The following is a 12,975-nucleotide window of genomic DNA, read 5'->3' as shown; positions in this document are numbered from 1 at the left end:
ACGTCGAACCCGAGAACAAATGAAGAGCAGCATTCATAATTCAAATTAGGAACCTTCGATCCGCTGGTTCAGAAGACTCGGACCCCAAACTAATTGACGCAGCCTCATTAGCGGAAGGCGCTCGTTTCTACACGGATGTAGGTATTCACGGTCGGAGATTTTTTTTATAATCTCCTTTATTAACACAAACAAACTACGAGACTAGTTACTGTTTGTGTTATTTCATTGCATTGAAAATCTACTTTACGTAAGATGGAAACACTATAGAACTTTGAAAAGGTTGGAACTGATATTTGCTAAAATAAGATCAATTTTAATATGAGAACCTTCGAAAGAAGGGTGAATAGGCACTTTCTAGGCGCGCTCAAGCTTAGGCTGCATCATGACTTATTTGATTTGACTACACTACATACTATTTGATGTGACTACGGTGAAGCAATGTCTATTTAATTTTTAATAAATACTTCCGAATTCATAGAGGCGGCAGTTAAAAAATGTATTAAAGGGAAGTGAAAGACGGAAACCAATAGCTTAGCAAGCTGGTGTTACGAGTAGGTTCTGGACTTGCGATAGATAGGTACTACAATAATGCAACGGGTGGAGTTTGAAGCTATGGCCTTTTGGATTTCAGTCCACTCTCTGACTGATGATATTCTATTACGGCAACATTTTATACCTCCAATATTTTCAGGTACAAAGATTTACGGCATGGTTATTTGACATATCCGTCAATTACGCGAGAGACGGTGATTACGGCTCGGCACATCTCATTTCCTCCAGCGGAATATTGATGGGATGTTAATTTATACATTACAGGGTGCAGGCCAAATCGTCACGCGATCGCCAGTTCTAACTTCCAACAAACACATTATGTACTTAGAAGTTTAATTGCGTTACCACTCTTCATTCTGCCACTCAATTCTAGCTTGAAGGTTTTTTTGGATTTTTCAGCGATCACCCGCGGCTTAGCTCGGCGAAAGTATAAGCTCTTTAATCCCCATCCCTTCTAAGGCTGAGATCTATAGAGCGCACTTTGACTTTACTCAGCCTTAAACAAGTTAAAACAAGACGGATTTATGGCTTATTTTACAAAGTCAAAGTACGCTCTATAGGTTTCAGCCTTTAAATCGGGTCTTATTCTTTGTAGACAAGGAATAAGGCCGGATGTACTTCTCGGTATAGGGAACCTCTGTGCAAAAGAGTATCACTCCTCCTCCATCCTTCTTGGATATCGTCTTGGACAAATTGTCTCATAAATTGCGTCAACTTTTCACAATTTAGCCGTAAACCAAAACTCGTAGATCTGTTGTTGAATGAAACATTTTTATTACTTTTGACTACAATCGCGCCTCGAAAAACGATAAAGTATTTAGTCTAAAACGGAGCGAGCTTCTGGAAGATGCCTAGTCACTCTTATCTATTTAAAAACCTTTAGTTATACGCCCAACAAACGCTTAGCGTTCGTACCGGTTTCTCGTTTTCATAAATAATTCGTCTTCACAGAGCCTTTAAAAGTTTATTAAGTAGGTAAAACTTTTAAACTACTAGGTACCTATCTTGTCTTTACATTCAAGATGCAATTCAGAAACTACGCTCAATTTATGTGTTAGGTACTAATAAAAATTATGTAATATTAAAAACTGATGCTAAACTCTCTAGAGGCACATTGGTGGAGACTCAAAGTAAATAAACTTGTTATCTTAAATGAATAAGAAATCTTTTAATTCATGTAGCACGTCTTTTGAGAAATTACGTTAAATGTGTGTGTTGTTAATTAAATTATATATTATGTCGTGTTTAATACTGAGGCTCAAGGCACATTGGCGGACAGTCAGTGACGCTAACCCTCGAATTCTGCAAATGCATTAGGCCTGATCCAACGGCCAGGTTGGCGTGAGATTCAGAGATTCAAGATTTATTTCAAGGTAGGATGTAGTTTGAATTTTACATGGGATATGGAAGTGAGATAATGGTGTTCATTATTAACGTACGTCAACTTAAAACTATACTCATTAGCGTTGCAACAGCACCCTGGTTTGAGAAATCCACAACAAACTCAACCAGGTATTATTTTTAATATAAGCATTTCACAACATCTTCGTGAGTCTGCCTGCGCGCATCGACGCTGCAGATTTTGCCTACAATTACATTATTATCATAACATAGTGCAAAGGCTCAATATTTACTTTGAAATATCTTAGAAAAGACACGTAGCGTCGCTTGGATCACAATGAGTTTGAGCTTTATACTTATTGCTCATCAAGTAACTAAAATACACTAACAAATTGTTTAGATATATCACTTACCTTACAAATAACTGTTCTTGATTGTTAACCCGCCATGATACCACTGTAGCACCTGTAGAACAAAATAAATATTATATTATTTTTAAAACCCGGCCAAGTGCGAGTCAAACTCGCGCACCGAGGGTTCCGTACTCGGGTATTTTTTCTGACATTCTGCACGATAAATCAAAAACTATTATGCATAAAAATAAATAAAAATCTGTTTTAGAATTTACATATAAAGCCCTTTCATATTACACCCACTTGGTATAGTTGTCTTACTTTGAAAATTGAAACACATTTTAATATTTGACAGACAAACAATGAAGTGATCCTATAAGGGTTTCTTTTTTCCTTTTGAGGTACGGAACTCTAAAAACAGGCAAACAGATAACGATATGATCCTATAACGGTTATTATCACAGGTTATTAGGTACAGAATCCTTAAACGAAATTTGTTTGATGAATTACGAGGATTACGAGATTTGTTTGATGAATTACGAGAATTACGAGATTTGTTTGATGAAAATTAAGGAATATATATTTTAATACTTTATGATTTAACTTAAAAAATATTTTATTATTTTTTGTGAGAAGTAAAGTAAATTAAGTAAATATTTCATATTTCTATATCAATATTTTATAAATATTTTTTTATTTTAATAACTTCTTTCATTACTCTAGTCCCCAGGGCCTTTTGAAGTACTACAACATTGAGGCAATCAATAATATTATATCAATAATAAATCATTGAGAAATCTATAGTAACATTAAAAGAATTTAAGTTTGTAAGTTTGGACGTAGGGGTAACCTCCAGAACTAATGATTCTGAAAAATCTTGAACTAAATGTGACAGATAGCTACATTATCCCTAAGTGCTGTAATTAGGCTGTTTATATCACATATGAAACAACGAAATGGTGGGGAAAAACTAGTCAATAATAAATGATGAAATTAAAAATTAAGTATGTATGTAGTCTTTCTTGTCTAGAAATAAGTTTAATCAACAATTTTTTTTTTCATGTAGGACAACTTATGCCACTTAAGATATTAAGTCAAGACTCTACCATTGGTTCAGACAGAAGATTCTAATGAGAAGAGCCGGCATAAATCTCAACAGCTGGCAAGAAACTCAGCCAGCTCAGTGAATAATTTGACATAAATTTTGATTTTGTAAGATAAAATCTTTATAAACACTTTTATGGAAACTAAATAACTCTTGATAATGAAGTTTTTAATTTTGAACAATGTTAATACAAATCACTTCCTAATTATTTATTAATGTTGCTAGACAGCTTATGAACATTTTTTGTGAGTACATCAAAATAACCACTTACAATTTAGAAGCAAGTATACAGTTGACTTCCTACAATCCAATAACCAAGGTCGCGCCGGAGTCAGACAACTTCTTAGTCTATTCATTGAAAAAAAAAACTTGTACCTCCTATTATATTCGATACGATCAGCAAAATTTAGGTAACTTGGGCATTCATCTCGTCATTTAGAGTTTAGTAATTGAATATAAAGTTAAAACAACATTATTTTTGGGATAATAACAATTTTAAAAGTTCCGCGCATCATTACAAAAATAATAACAAAAAAACTTTTACAGGTTATGCGGCTCTTTTTTTCTCGAATTATCATAAACTTTACAAAGAACTTTTACCTATATCTTTTATCTTGATAATAGTTTACGGAAATTCATCTTAAAATTAAACTTACCGAAAAGATTTACGGTACAAGTTGTATTGTTGCCTCTGTCGAGAACGACAACACTCGTCGCTGCCATTTTCCAATTGACAGCAAAGCTAACTGACAACTAACAATTTGACAAAGGCTTTGACTGAGTGGCGTTGACAATCAAAAATGCTTGAGCGTGCTTGACGTCTATAGTGTTGCGCCAATAAATCGGTAGCTAGGTGTCATTTTCAAGTAAATAGTTATCGGTTATCACTTTTTAAACTGCAAATAAAATTAAAACATGGTACCTAATTTAAACACGTGTATTTTATACAGTAAAAAATACTGAAAAAGATAGAATTACTAGAATCTTGTTAACTATTTATTTTGTCTTTCCTTTATAGAACGTAACTGTAAATTGAAAATTATTATGAATGCATCTATTATCAACCAATCAGAATCAGCCAACGCTGTTCTCGACAAATGTCAAGTGCGGCTTATACGTGTATTTTTCCGGTTCTTGTCTTCCTCGAATAGCTTCACTCGATCGGCGAAGTATAGCGCACGCATTAAATAGAAGCCCAGTGAAAGTTCTAAAATGCTAGGATCACTTAAATTAGTTTTATATTTAGCTGTTATTTACGTATGTAAGGCCACCGAAGAGGATGTACTTGATCTTACAGACTCTGACTTCGCTAGTGCGATAGCCCAACATGATACAGCTCTTGTCATGTTTTACGCACCATGGTAAGTTAGATTTGAGGTGAACAACCTTTATATGTACTTTAAATTAAAAGTAATGTGTTAAAATTTGATTTTTCTAAAGGTGTGGTCATTGTAAGAGATTGAAACCTGAATACGCGTCTGCTGCCGGCGTTTTGAAGACTGATGATCCTCCTGTGGCATTGGTCAAAGTGGACTGTACTGAGGGTGGAAAAAGCACTTGCGAGAAGTACTCGGTGTCTGGATATCCAACACTCAAAATATTCAGAAAAGGAGAACTCGCACAAGAATACAATGGTCCAAGAGAATCCAGTAAGTCATAATTATTACACTTTTTGTAATAAGTATACATAGTAACTAGACTGCACTGTGCATGTGATGTTGATAAGTGAAACAATGGCACTTTTAACTTCCATTGTTATTTTGTATTTACAATTTGCATTACTTAAAAATACAGACCTTGTTTTACGATATAAAATCTTATGATGGTCCAAGTGACCAAAAAATGTTAGGAAAAAGTTGATTGCAAACCTTAAGTAGCAATTTTTTATTACTTACTTATCACACTTAATATTATAAAGGCGAAAGTTTGTATGTGTGTGTGTGTATGTTTATTACTCCTTCACGCAAAAACCACTGGACGGATTTGGCTAAAATTCAGAATGGAGATAGATAATATCCTGGATTAGCACATAGGCTACTTTTTATCCCGGAAAATCAAAAAGTTCCCACGGGATTTCGAAAAACCTAAATCCATGCGGACGAAGTCGCGGGCGTCAGCTAGTTTAAAATAATTACATATTTAGATGTACAAAAATAACTCTTGATTTTTTTTTCGCTTTTAAAAAATATATCTCTACTGATAAATAAAATATATTCCATCATTTCTAATGTAAATATTTAACATTCATGTGTGAATTAATGTTCATGTGTGCCGGTGAAGTCACATACTCATCCACACATTTGTTTCACTGCTTCCATGGCATAAGGGTAGAGAAACCATTAACATGAATACCTTTCCACAGATGGCATTGTCAAATTCATGCGTGCTCAAGTTGGCCCAAGCTCCAGGGAACTACTCACCGTGGCCAGCTTCGAGGCAATGATTGCTAAGGATGAAGTAGTGGTCATTGGCTTCTTTGAAAAGGAGACAGACCTCAAAGGAGAATTCCTCAAGACTGCCGACAAGATGAGGGAGGAAGTCACCTTTGCACACTCTTCTGCAGAGGAGGTGCTGAAAAAGGCTGGATACAAGTAAGTTACTAGTTGCAATATGCTTGTAACTTCTGCATATTATAATGTACTTCTTCATATCATACTTATAAAGAAACCAACTGTCTCTTAGCTTAGTATACATCTGTGTTAATAGATGTAGATGGCTCATTTTATACAAAAGAAAAAGGAAATTTACAGGTAAGACAGATATATGCTTCTGATGTGAACCGCTAAGGTGTGGAATTGCCCTTCCAGCGTCTGTGTTTCTTGCCACAAATAACTTAAGTACCTTTAAGGCAAGAGTTAATAGGCATCTTCTAGGCAGGCGCGCTTCAACACAAACCTATCCTGCAATTTAAAAAAATATGTGCATGCGCGCGTGTCTGTGTGTGTGTGTATGCATGACACTCAAGAGTCAGGGTTACAACAAACTTTGTATGATGAAAAGTTTTTCATAAGTAGTCCAGGATACCAATTGAACTCATGACTCATAGTTTTAAACTTAGTTAACAGTAAGTTATTACTAATAAGAATAACCTACTAACATAGGAGTCAGTTTGTATGAATTTTTATTTTATCCCACATATAAGTCCTCATCATGAGTTGGTGATTGGTCAGTTATCTATTTCTCCCAACACTATGTATTTTTTGGAAAATCTGACAACCCAGTAAAGGTCAATTTGCTTTGTTTAATTAAAAATTCGATTATAATAGAGTTATCTACTCTATTATAATCGAATTTTTATAAATAGCTATACTCTAATAGTCTGAGCAGTTTCAAAGCAAATTCAAGCAATAATAGTCAAGGATTTTTAGCTAAAAATTAGAAGACCAAATAATATATAATACATATATAGCATGTTATCAGTATGCAACAATTTCATTAGTAAAGTCATAAACACTTTTCCTGCAGATAAAAAGTTACAATAAAATTTAAACTAAATGTGTTCAATTAGTATTGGTTGATAAGTAGTATTTTATGTTAATTATATACAAGTGTTAATTATTATATCATATAAAGTGCCCAGTAACAGATAAATTTTAAGTAAATTTATTTTTGCCAACATTTTAAATATTTGCACAAATGTAAATTATTATCAGTGTCTGTAGTTATGTCCTTGGACTTGAATTTTACATTTAATTTTAATATACTACTTACACTATGACAGTGCAAATATATTAAAGTAAAAGATGATCGACTGACTGATCAGATCAATCAACTGGAGGGATCAGGCTTGGCATGAAGATAGCTAATATGATATTGACATCTGTTAAGAAAGGATTTTTATAAATATTTTATAAATTAAGAGGTCCTTGTATTACAATCTCTTAGGGTTTATGCTCTCTGTATAACTAGGAATTTATTTTCGTGAAACCAGCAATCAAGTTGAAAGCGAATATTGTTTGTCTATGAAAACATTAGTTGCGCCACTTCGCCGTTGCGGATAGGCTTCATTATGCTTGAAATTGTTTACAATAATTGCTGCAATTTTCCGCTATTATTATATGCATTTTTAATCGATAACCAGAAACTTTCGCTATGCCGATAATATTGTGTTGTTTAGGAATATATTATATTTTATGATTACTTTATTAGTATGGAAGACCAAATATACAAATAAAAACAAATTAAACAACTTCAAAATAGTATTGGCGTGATTCTACATTGAAATTATTACTTAGTAGCTGTTTGCTATTATAATTGCATAGAATAATGACATTATAGCTATTGTAGTAGCTAGTCACGAATATCTAGCCTAGCCGCAAATATCTACACTATCAACAAAAGAGGTACTTATTATAATGTCGTGTTTATGAACGCAGTTGATTTGTAACAAATCACACGACATGACAAGCTCAATCTGTAGTTTAACCAGCGAACGGAAGTGCGCAGAAAGGATGTCACATGAAACGCGCGCGTACGTTTGTACGATTTGATCTAAAACAAACTATGTAAAGTTTGTCAATTTTTTTTTAAATTATTTGTACCAAAAATTAGTAAAAGTAAAAACAAAAAAATTGTATCCCAACTTTTAGGTGCCGCATTGGACACGTTTCCGTCGCGCATTTTGTATTTCCAAGCCTTTATAGTTGCTTAAAGCCCTCTATTAAAAATTTTGCAACTTGGAAAAATGATTTAATAGAATTCTTTGATCTGAAAAAAATCCGGAAACTGCGCCTATCATTTAGATTTCTTAGTTTAATTCGGATATGATAGTTAATTTTAGTATATTTTGTTAATTAAGATTTTGAGTTCCTGCTCCTTTCGCGGCCAACCTAATTTAATACCATTTCATTCTCTGTACACTTCTGTGAATAATCAACACTTTTTATATTTTTGGTGAAAATCAGTTTCGTTACTACCTCTTAGAGTCATTGCAAGCAGTCAACTAGCTGCCCGGTGACCCTTAGAATTTATATTGAAGTCGTCGCATGTATGCCCATGCAGTTATTGCGACTTTCAACCATGTGTAATCTTTGTTTGCAAAATGTATCTTGTTCCATGTATATGATCTTTGTTCACAGAAACAATGTGGTGCTGTACCGTCCCAAGCGCATGCAAAACAAGTTTGAAGACTCCTCAGTCGTGTATAGCGGCGACGGGTCTCTGAAAGCCTTCATCAAGGAGAACTAGTGAGTATTCATATATTAAGAGGAGTTTATTCGTAGCATTTTTCCTCGAAAATGCCTGGGATTTATTTACTTTTAGGAAAACTTATTAGAATACACACTTTTGTTTTGGAATTTAACTAAAAACTTCTTTCTTGTTTGCAGCCATGGCCTAGTCGGCTTCCGTCAAAAGGAGAACATCAACGACTTCACAAACCCCCTGGTTGTGGCCTATTATGACGTGGACTACGTCAAGAACCCTAAGGGCACCAACTACTGGAGAAACCGTGTGTTGAAGGTATTTAAATCTACTGTGTTCTATTTCACATGCAAAATGTTAGGAAAACAGATTAGGTTCTGGCATAATGTTATATCATGGGGCCCCAAAAAAATTAAAATTGCAGTCTTCTTCTTAGACTAGGGCGCGCTTGGAACCCTCGTAGCTTGAGTTTTAAGTTTATGTATTTGTTAAATTCAACAATTGGCACTCAAAAAGTGTAAATAACAGTGGTATACTTTTTGATTTTTCAACTTTCAATTGATTATGGTGCTGATATTTTATTTATGCAATAGAGCCAGTCAGAAATGATTCAAGTTCTTCATAACTTGAATCATTTCTGATTGGCTCTACTGAAGCCCTCGTAGGCTTTCGGATTACTGAAGAACTTCTGGTTACGTCCTAAAAATCAAGCCAGTTTTTTTTTGACACCAAATAGAGTAACAATTAATTTGGTATATTTTGTACAAATCATCGAAATATTATTCCACAGGTAGCCAAGGAGCTGTCGGAAGTGACGTTCGCGATCAGTGACAAGGACGACTTCGTCCACGAGCTCAACGACTACGGCATCGACTTCGCAAAGGGCGACAAACCCGTTGTGGCTGGCAAAGACCTGGATGGAAACAAATACGTCATGAGCGCCGAGTTCAGGTAATTAACTCGACGACGACTTCATTCACGTGGCTTCGTGACTTCATTCACTAACTCAACGGCTTCATTCACGGACTTAATGGCTTCATTTACAAACTCACAACAACTTAAAAATGATCTCAACGACTGCTGATCGATTTCGCTAAGAGCTACAAACCCTTCGTCGCTGGCAAGGACCTCGATGGTAATAAATACGTCATGAGCGCTGAGTTCAGGTAATTAGCTCGACAAATTCATTCTAACCCCAATGACTTCATTTACGGGCCAATGACTTCATTCACAAACTCAACTACTTTACCCCGAGCTAAACTATCACGTATCGACATGTACGTCTTTGTTCCGCTGTCAGACATTCATAAGCCAGTTTTGTTTAGTGAAAATCGGAAGCAAAGAATGTACAACAACAAGTTTTTGAGATGTGCTAATTATGATAGAGGTAATGCTGAATTAAAGCTATCCATCGATAAAGCATCAATATATTTCATTTGTCTGATGATTTGAGACCTTATCCAGAGTCAACTAGAGTTAGCTTTAGGTTTGATCCTGAATTGGAATCTGTCAAATATTAGGTATATGAGCACTAGGGGTGACTGAAATCATAGATTTAAAAATATTATAATTCTATTTAAAACTCTTTGTCATGACGGCCCATGTCACATACCTAGTCGTTTCATAGCTTACATTAGATGCCTGGCGATATAAGTGAAGCTTTGAGGTTATGTGATGTTTCATAACTGTAGTGAACTTCTTACAGTGCATGCTTATCATGCAAACTGACATCCTCAAGCAATCTTTGTATAAACAAGCCTTCAAATCTCGTGCGTCTTTTTTTTTTTGTATTGATGATATATTGATGGTATGTAGTCTCCATTAAGGCAACAAATTTTTAAAGAGCTATGTAACCTTAGAAATCCCATAAAATATCTAAGAAATTCCTACTAACATTCTGTTACCAGCTTATCATTTTTGTAGACACAGAAAACAAAATTATTCCTTTTCCTTATCAACCGAAACAATGTAGGTATTCATGCTTCACTTATTTTTATTGTTGGAGCAATCTAGAAACCAGTTCATGATTAGGGAAAAATTATCATAAATAATGGCCTTATTTTTAGTCCCAATCAATTTCAAACTACCTAGCTTTCTACCAACCTACCTAGCTACTAGCCTTCAACATAATTTACATTTGAAGTTTAACTTTTCAATTTTACGTTAATATAAAGCGTTTTACTGAAGGCTAAATTGCATGGTTGTTAATTTATGTTTTTTTTTAAGGTTACATACCTCAAAAGGAAAATGGAATCCTTATAGGATCACTTTGTTGTCTGTCGTGTCTGCCAAGAAAACCTACTGGGTACTTCCCAACCTAGAATCATGAAATTTGGCAAGAAAGTAGGTCTTACAGCACAAATAAAGGGAAAAATCATGATTTTGCATTACAGCATAGAAAACCTAGTCACTTTCGCCAAGGACCTCGTAGACGGTAAACTAGAGCCCTTCATCAAATCTGAGCCATTACCTGAGAAGAATGATGGACCGGTCAAGGTTGCTGTGGGCAAGAACTTCAAGGAGCTGGTGACAGACAGCGGCAGGGATGCTCTGATCGAGTTCTACGCGCCCTGGTGTGGACACTGCCAGAAACTCGCGCCTGTGTGGGACGAGCTTGGGGAGAAGGTGTGTATATTGTAGGGAAGAATGACAGTTAAGGTGACTGGGCAAGAACTTCATACAGCTGGTGATAAACAGCAGTAGGGATGCTCTGATCGAGTTCTACGCGCCGTGGTGTGGACACTGCCAGAAATGCGAAAGTGTCGTTACTTTTTCATGGCCCATTGCGCTAAACTGATTTTGACGAAATTTGGCATAGAAATAGTTTGGCATTGGATGAAATTTGTCATCTCGGTGACAGATATGTGCTACTTTTTACTGTGGAAAAGATTGAGTTTCCAGAAGATTTCTAAAAAGCCTGCATCCACACAGTCATTTACTTTGGCATTTGGCTAGAAATAAATGTGTGTATTTTCCAAGAAATTAAATTTTGTGATTTTACGTTTACAGCTTAAGGATGAGGAGGTAGACATCATCAAAATGGACGCCACCACCAACGACTGGCCCAAGTCTCTCTACGAAGTGTCTGGCTTCCCCACCATCTACTGGAAGCCTAAGGATTCCAACAAGAAACCCGTCAGATATAATGTGAGTCACCAGGCATTTTGGGGTAGATGACTATATTTTTTATTTTGACACAAGTTATCCCTTGACTGCTATCTCACCTGATGGTAAGTGATGATGCAGTCTAAGATGGAAGTGGGGTAACTTGGAAGGGAAATATGGCAAAGTCAGTAATTTATTCAAATTGGATGCTATTGTACACTTTCTAAATGGCTAAATACAACAAGGGCACTTGTCACTTTTTTATCCATTTTTTTTGTAATTACAGGGTGGGCGTGCAGCTGAAGACTTCATCAAATACATATCCGAAAATGCCTCAAGTGACCTTAAAGGCTTTGACAGGAAAGGAAATGCAAAGAAGGATGAACTGTAGAGTGATGCAAACTTTCCATGAAAGATCTGTGTGTGAATGAAACGTGTGTATGGATGTGTGTTCACTCACACATATTAAAATCTATTTTGTATAAGACTACAATGTAGTACAAGAGTGAGAATGCTTTGGAGTACCTATCATCAATGTACTCCGAATAATTTTAAAAGCTTTTCTTGGTGTCATTCCATTTATTTATGAGTGAGTTTTCCATTTATTTGAGAATTATCAACAAAAGGGTCATACTGGTACTTGGTAGTCATTGTTGTATGAGAGAGTGAGAAAATATTGTTTTTACAACTTAACACCAACCAAGCTTTTTTCATATTATATAAAACCCATAAGTAATGAACTAAATACAGTAATTTTTAAATGCATTTCTTATAATATGTCAGTGGTAACAAGAAATAAACTAGGAATTATTTATAAAAGTGTGTTTTATTTGAACTACTTTTAAGGGCTTGCGTGGACGAAGGAACTATTGTGCGTGGAGGACAAAAATCTCTGACTACGTTTTTGCTATACTATTTAGTCCATTATGTGTGTTATGCGATGCAATGCTTATGTGATCAATTTTTGTCCCTGCAGATCCCTCGTCTGCGCAGGCCCTATGATTTAATATCCCTAACTGTGACTGCATATCACTTATTAGGAACTTTTACACAGTAATGAGTAAAGCACATACAACCCTGAATTTGCCTAGAAAATCTTAAGTCTTCATACGGACTATACCAGAAGGAACCCTGTACCCTAGGCAAAGACAAAACTAGATGCCCCAGAGCTTTTGTCGTAAACATCTACCTATTAAAACCATTTCCATCAAAGAAATATTCATTAGCCAATGACAGGTGTGGATGGTATTGCCAAACATTCCCATGAGTGCCAACAACAATGGTTCAAAGTTTCAACTCAATTGGATGCGCTAACATACGCAATGAACACTCATTCATTTTAATAAATAAGATTAATTGTGAGAATATGCATTTTTT

The 12,975-nt window shown here is 35.3% G+C and overlaps 2 protein-coding genes across 2 annotated transcripts in view; one reads left to right on the top strand and one right to left on the bottom strand.

Moving 5' to 3' along the window:
* LOC123871028 (glucose-6-phosphate 1-epimerase) overlaps positions 1-4,098 on the bottom strand; it is a 51,524-nt gene extending 47,426 nt beyond the window's left edge. Inside the window, exons 1-2 of the mRNA XM_045914568.1 lie at positions 4,008-4,098; positions 2,307-2,358 (exon numbers count right to left, since the gene is read on the bottom strand). Coding sequence (XP_045770524.1) covers positions 2,307-2,358; positions 4,008-4,074 — 119 coding nt within the window. The 5' untranslated portion in view covers positions 4,075-4,098. The remainder of the gene's footprint in view (positions 1-2,306; positions 2,359-4,007) is intronic.
* Positions 4,099-4,445: 347 nt separating this feature from the next.
* On the top strand, positions 4,446-12,415 carry LOC123870922 (protein disulfide-isomerase A3). Its single transcript, XM_045914427.1, has 9 exons — positions 4,446-4,712; positions 4,792-5,000; positions 5,714-5,942; positions 8,430-8,537; positions 8,679-8,811; positions 9,284-9,444; positions 10,887-11,118; positions 11,503-11,640; positions 11,885-12,415. Exons 1-9 carry the CDS (start codon positions 4,564-4,566, stop codon positions 11,987-11,989), a joined length of 1,464 nt encoding a protein of 487 aa, XP_045770383.1. The 5' UTR covers positions 4,446-4,563; the 3' UTR covers positions 11,990-12,415.
* The last annotated feature ends 560 nt before the right edge of the window (positions 12,416-12,975 follow it).

This window comes from Maniola jurtina, chromosome 2, assembly GCF_905333055.1.
Source record: "Maniola jurtina chromosome 2, ilManJurt1.1, whole genome shotgun sequence".
NCBI classification, from domain to species: domain Eukaryota; kingdom Metazoa; phylum Arthropoda; class Insecta; order Lepidoptera; family Nymphalidae; genus Maniola; species Maniola jurtina.
The sequence above is the reverse complement of the archived record's forward strand: the minus strand, read 5'-3'. Positions and strand labels throughout refer to the sequence as shown.

What these genes read in the sequence shown, in the direction of transcription:
- LOC123870922 (XM_045914427.1), top strand. Translation starts at nt 4,564, where the DNA reads ATGCTAGGATCACTTAAATTAGTTTTATATTTAGCTGTTATTTACGTA. An exon ending in CTGAAAAAGGCTGGATACAA is followed by an intron (nt 5,943 to 8,429) that starts GTAAGTTACTAG and finishes CTTTGTTCACAG; the next exon opens with AAACAATGTGGTGCTGTACC. An exon ending in GCCTTCATCAAGGAGAACTA is followed by an intron (nt 8,538 to 8,678) that starts GTGAGTATTCAT and finishes TCTTGTTTGCAG; the next exon opens with CCATGGCCTAGTCGGCTTCC.